This window comes from Dipodomys ordii, unplaced genomic scaffold (genome assembly GCF_000151885.1).
Source record: "Dipodomys ordii isolate 6190 unplaced genomic scaffold, Dord_2.0 Scaffold3, whole genome shotgun sequence".
Taxonomy (NCBI): domain Eukaryota; kingdom Metazoa; phylum Chordata; class Mammalia; order Rodentia; family Heteromyidae; genus Dipodomys; species Dipodomys ordii.
Window position 1 is genome coordinate 11,482,571 of NW_012267219.1, and position 6,000 is coordinate 11,488,570.

The 6,000-nt window shown below is 34.2% G+C and overlaps 1 protein-coding gene across 7 annotated transcripts in view; it reads left to right on the forward strand.

Annotated features, from left to right (window-relative positions):
* Cnot2 (CCR4-NOT transcription complex, subunit 2) overlaps nucleotides 1–1,247 on the forward strand; it is an 86,978-nt gene extending 85,731 nt beyond the window's left edge. For all 7 annotated transcript variants that reach the window (XM_013021626.1, XM_013021657.1, XM_013021616.1 and 4 more), the window contains one exon: nucleotides 87–1,247. In XM_013021626.1, the coding sequence (XP_012877080.1) occupies nucleotides 87–173 (87 nt within the window). In that variant the 3' untranslated portion in view covers nucleotides 174–1,247. The remainder of the gene's footprint in view (nucleotides 1–86) is intronic.
* The last annotated feature ends 4,753 nt before the right edge of the window (nucleotides 1,248–6,000 follow it).

Genomic DNA, 6,000 nt, shown 5'->3' on the forward strand with positions numbered 1-6,000 from the left:
CCATATAATAAATATATTTTAACAGAAAACTGAAATCAAAAGAAGATACATAATCTAACATCTAACTTCCTCATTTTTACTTGTAGGAGTTCCATCTGGAATATGACAAATTAGAAGAACGGCCTCACCTGCCATCCACCTTCAACTACAACCCTGCTCAGCAAGCCTTCTAAAAAGACTTCCCTTTTCTTAGGGTATGGCTGTCTCAGCACAATACTCAACATAACTGCAGAACTGATGTGGCTCAGGCACCCTGGTTTTAATTCCTTGAGGATCTGGCAATTGGCTTACGCAGAGGGTCACCATTTGAGGTCCTGCCTTACTAATTATGTGCTGCCCAACAACTAAATTTATAATTTGTTTTCTCTAGTTTGAGCAGGGTCTGAATTTCTTCATTTCTTTTTTTCTTTTTTTTTCTTTTTTTTTTTTTTTGCCAGCAGACATACTTGGGTCTGTAAAGACAAGCAAGTACACTGACAGAAGTTTACCATTTAGTTTCTTAAATGTAAAAAAGAAAACCCACAAAAGACTCAACAGAATTAGACCACAAAATTTGCATTGTTCATTGTAGCACTATTGGTAATAAAATAACAAATGTTTGTGCATTTTTATGTGAAGATCCTTCTCGTATTTCATTTGGAAAGATGAGCAAGGTCTGCTTCCTTCATTTTACTTCCCCTTCTGTTTTTGAAAGGCAGTTTCGCCAAGCTTAATGCAAGAATATCTGACTGTTTAGAAGAAAGATATTGCCACAATCTCTGGATGGTTTCCAGGGTTGTGTTATTACTGAGCTTCATCTTTCCAGAATGAGCAAAACACTGTCCAGTCTTTGTTACGATTTTGTAATAAATGTGTACATTTTTTTTAAATTTTTGGACATCACATGAATAAAGGTATGTATGTACGAATGTGTATATATTATATATATGACATCTATTTTGGAAAATGTTTGCCCTGCTGTACCTCATTTTTAGGAGGTGTGCATGGATGCAATATATGAAAATGGGACATTCTGGAACTGCTGGTCAGGGGACTTTGTCGCCCTGTGCACTAAAGGGCCAGATTTTCAGCAGCCAAGGACATCCATACCCAAGTGAATGTGATGGGACTTGAAGAAGTGAACTGAGACAATTCACTCTGGCTGTTTGAACAGCAGCGTTTCATAGGAAGAGAAAAAGATCAATCTTGTATTTTCTGACCACATAAAGGCTTCTTCTCTTTGTAATAAAGTAGAAAAGCTCTCCTCATTGCAGTGTTGACTTTGATTTGAAATTACGAAATTATTTCTTCAACATGAGAAATAGGGTATGAAAATAATGAAGTTTTACAAATACCAGACTAAATGGTCATATTGTAAAGGTTTTCATTTCAGCTTTCATCAAGTAATCTAATGGAACCGTAGTGGGCCATTTTACTTGTTGGTTAAAAATCCAGTCACTCAAAGTGTTAACAAAAGAAAACTTCTCTTAAATAATAGCATTACAAACAAAACATCTCATTGAACACTCTGGGATCCAAACAAAATGCTTTGCTTTCATCAGAAATTTATGAGAAATTTCTTGATAGACCTTTTGAGATTTATTTTATTTTGTCAGTTGTGGGGCTTGAACTCTGGGCCTGGGTGCTGTCCCTCAGCTCTTCAGCTCAAGGCTAGCAATCTACCATTTGAGCCACAGTGCCACTTTCAGCTTTTTCTGTGTATGTGGTGCTAAGGAATCGAACCCAGGGCCTCATGCATGCAAGGCAGGCACTCTACCACTGAGCCACCTTCCCACCCACCTTTTGAGATTTTTATCTTTATGAATTTAATATGAATTAAGGTAAGATACACTGATTCCACCTTCAGGTTGCTAGCAAGCCTTTGGTTTGTCTCATATATACTAGTTAGTGGATTTTCACATCTAAATACACTCTATTTTACAATATCTGAAGACAAGCTACCAAAGCAGAATTAGAGATAATAGAAAGGATATGAGTTTCTGCTTTTCACTTTTTCTATAGGAGTAAATGTTTTGGGTATTTACCAAATCATATTTAAAACATTAAATATTTATGTCATTGCTGTTTGTGTATCAGAAATGTGAATGACTCAAAATTTCTTTTCATATGTATTTTGAAGTACTAGAAAGTAATTAAAATATCAAGATTTTGGAATCTTTCAGAATGACACCAAAGCATCTCAGTCGGAAAGAAAGCACTTAGTAATTATAATATAGACCACTACAGAACACTAACATACTTGACATATATTGAAGTCAAATTAATAGAAATCAGTTTACTTAACAGAATTAAAGATGACATAATAATTGACTTGGTAAAATGTAACTTCTATATAATCATAAAAAAATAGATGGGAAGAAAAAATCAGTGTAAGTACGTCTTTACTCTTTACAAACATGATATAAAATTTCAACTGAAGCATGATTGCTACTGTATGACTGGCTCAGGAAAAGAAGATAGCTCATTTCCAGTAATTTTGTTGGGTTTAGTTTTTTTCTTTTGACTGCCATAAACATTTTACGAATGTTTTACAATTTTCTGAGTTCTTTTATCCTGAATTATTAAAATTAGGAAACTAACTTTCATAACTATCAGAAATTTAGACATTCTTATTTCAACACTTAAAATGCTACATTAGACTCTAATTAAATGCTATTACATGCCTTGATTTTATAATGTCACACATATACAAAAGTTGACCTAACCTATATACTTCGCATTTTCTTTCTTAGATTTAATTCTATTCATTTTTCCAGAGATAGCAAGTGAAACATGTACAAAAACTAAATTACAAAAAGAGAGTTGTAATCTAATTGATTGCAAACATCTGTCATATTTGAAGTGGTACTACAATCCATATAATAATCCATTTTCAAGAGTTTTACACTGACATAGTTTCCTGAGGTATAATAAACTTTAAGACCTGAAAGTTTAAATTCTTAACATTTAAAGCCATTTATACAAACGGTTCATAAAACCATTTATCTTGCTTGTCCCTTTTGCCACTGAAATTGGGACACAGCTGGTGCCTGGTAATACTTGATGACTGGATTTGATATCAAATTCAAGCAATGGACTTACTATCTTTTGCTGTAATTTCATTTTTACAAGAATCTTTTAAAGCATCTTTGAGTTAGCCTAATAATTTCAGGGTTTTTTTTTCTAAGAGTTGATCCCTCCTGAATCCTCTTTGTTTGCAAACCATAGGTTTTTTTCATTCACACATATCCATTGCCCATTAAATATGAAGCAGTTGAGCTTGGCTGTGAAGGTAGACATATTCCATTTGACTTCAGTTTGTATTAATACCATCAAGTTTTTGCAAGTAAAAGTTCAAGTATTTCAGAAAGAACAGTTGCCCAAATGTCTCCACAGTCAAGAAGTATGTGGAAATGGATGTCTGCCTTTAAAACTTTCTTAAGCATTGTTTGTATTTTATACAGCAATTTTTAGTAACGTTTCAATAAGATCATCTCTAGGGTATAGGGAATAACCCTAGAGTGCTTGCTGCCTAGCATGTGTGAGTCCCTGGGTTTAATAATCCTAAGTACCACAAAAAGCACAGAAGGAAGGGAAGAAGAAAAGGAAAAGGGGAGGAGGAGAAAAAGGGGATGCCATCAGGGCTAAAGAAGAGAAAGAGGGGGGAAAGTCACTGAAATACCTTTACTTTGTAAAAGCCAGGTCCTAAGAGCATAGCATAGGCTCTCCTTGCTGCTGGCATTACCAGTGAATTAGATCATACTATGAAGACATGACAGATCTGGGAGATAAAGTACATAAACACATTAAAAGTCAAAATAGGGATGCAAATTAACTCGGCAGTTCAATATGTTATGCAATTACTTGTAACAAAAAAATCAACTCAAGAATTACTAACATAAATAACATCTGAGGATATAAACATTATCGAGTATGTGACAATAGTAAAAATTTTCATAAGTAGCTGAAGAGAGGTGACGTGAAACATTCATTTTAGTAAATACATTTAACAGCTTTTGATAAAGTCAAGTATATGTGACTAATCCATCTACTCCTATTTACCAAAGAAAAGTTGAAAATTGTTTACAAAGGGAAGTGTGCAACAATATTTACAAAAGCCATTTTCATAACACTTAGAAACAGCCCAAATATTCTTCAATTGAAGAATGAATAATCAAATTGCAGTATGCTTATATAACTATTACTAAACAGTAAAGAGTAAACTAGTGGTAATTGAAAAACATGGCTGAATCTCAAGGGAAATTACTAGCAGTTCAGTATGTTAAGTTGAATCAAATAGGATGTACATTGGATCTAGATAATCATTTAGGTTTACAGTTTGGACTGTAAAAGAATAAAGAATGGTCGGGGAAACAATGTAGTTTCAAGGTGGTTGAAAAATAGATGATGAGTATAAATTGTGATTCTGTTGCCAAAAGTACTAATGTAACCTGCTCAGATATTTAGTGCTCAGATCAAGCTAACCCATGTGTCTTTGGGATAGTCATCACGTACCTGAAACATTAGACCCAATTTGAATACTGTATCTTTTGGAAAGTAATTTTAAACAGATTACAGATGGCAATTTTATTCAACTTAACCTGTTTTTCCTCTTTTTTTGATGTTAGGAACAGGAATGTGAAACATTAATAAAGCAGCAAATAATGTTTAACAGGATACATGTATTGTGTACTTTAGTTCTGCATTCAGAGCTGGGAAATGACAGTTTTTGTTAAATGTGAGGTGAGTGTTTAGCCTGAAATTTGATACTGTTACTGTGCAGTCTGCTTTGTGCTAAAGCTGATCACATAAATTGGGTAATATTCCTCTTAGCAGTCATTTGGTATAGAAACAGCTCAGTTTGTATTGAAATAACTTTCAGGAAACTACAACTACTTAATATTTTTTAATACAACAACTTACCCTCTAGTTACATAATTCTCAGAACTAATATGCCTGAGGAGAATCTGTGGGGGTGTTAATCTCCTTTTTAGACCCTAACTTCAGAAATTTGGATATCTATTGGTGTTTTGTTCTGGTCCTAGGGCTTGAGCTCAGGACCTGGGTGCTTTTCCTGAGCTTTTTTTTTTTTCTTCTCAGGATTAGTGTCACAGCTTTGCTTCCAGCTTTTTGGTAGTTAATTATAGCTAAAGAGTCTCACAGACTTTGCTGCCCTGGCTGGCTTCAAACTGATCCTCAGATCCCAGCCTTCTAACTAACAGGTCTGAGCCACCAGTAGCTGTCTAAACAGACACTTTTTGAAAGTCAAGGAAGAAGTCAGGAACATACCACAAATACTACAAATCATCTTTGAAGCTATTGAATTTCATATACTGCATTTTGTCTATTGTACTAACTACAGAAAAATCTTAAGATTCTGATTAAATCCCACCAAGTTAACCTTGGAATAATTTCTGTGTGCTGGGGTGCATTTGTTTGCTTTTTCCTGTAATATCCATTTTTCTAATTCAGGGACCCTATTATTATACTAGCCTTTATTAGCATAACAGGAGGAAAGCTAAGTCTATCACCAAGCATAAAACAGTGATTATTTTTGCTGGGTTTTAGATTCCCAATCCAGTTTGCATTCATAAAAACTACTAATGGGAATTATATACATTACCAATATATCTAGTAATTGGAAGCTTTTAAAATCCATTATCTAGCTGTGGAAATTCTAAGACTTGTCAAGTTTTAATACTTTTATCTCCTTAACAATTAGGACTCTCAGGATTCAGTGGGCTCAGTAAGAAAGTTATGTGTGTAGCCTAGCTTTCTGTCAAATATTTGACTTACTGAAAATTCATAATGGTTGTATTATCTTAATTTTGTATCTTAAAAACTCAAACCTTGAAAAGGGATCACAAGTTGGCACATGCTTAAACACTAGCTAACAAACTACTTACTAGATCTCAAATCTCCTGAGCAGGTGTGTTTATGTAAGGTGCTTGCAATGTTCAAAGTATACTCAGGTTGGATGTTTCATGCCTGTAATCCTAGCCACTCAGAAGGGGCTGAGAT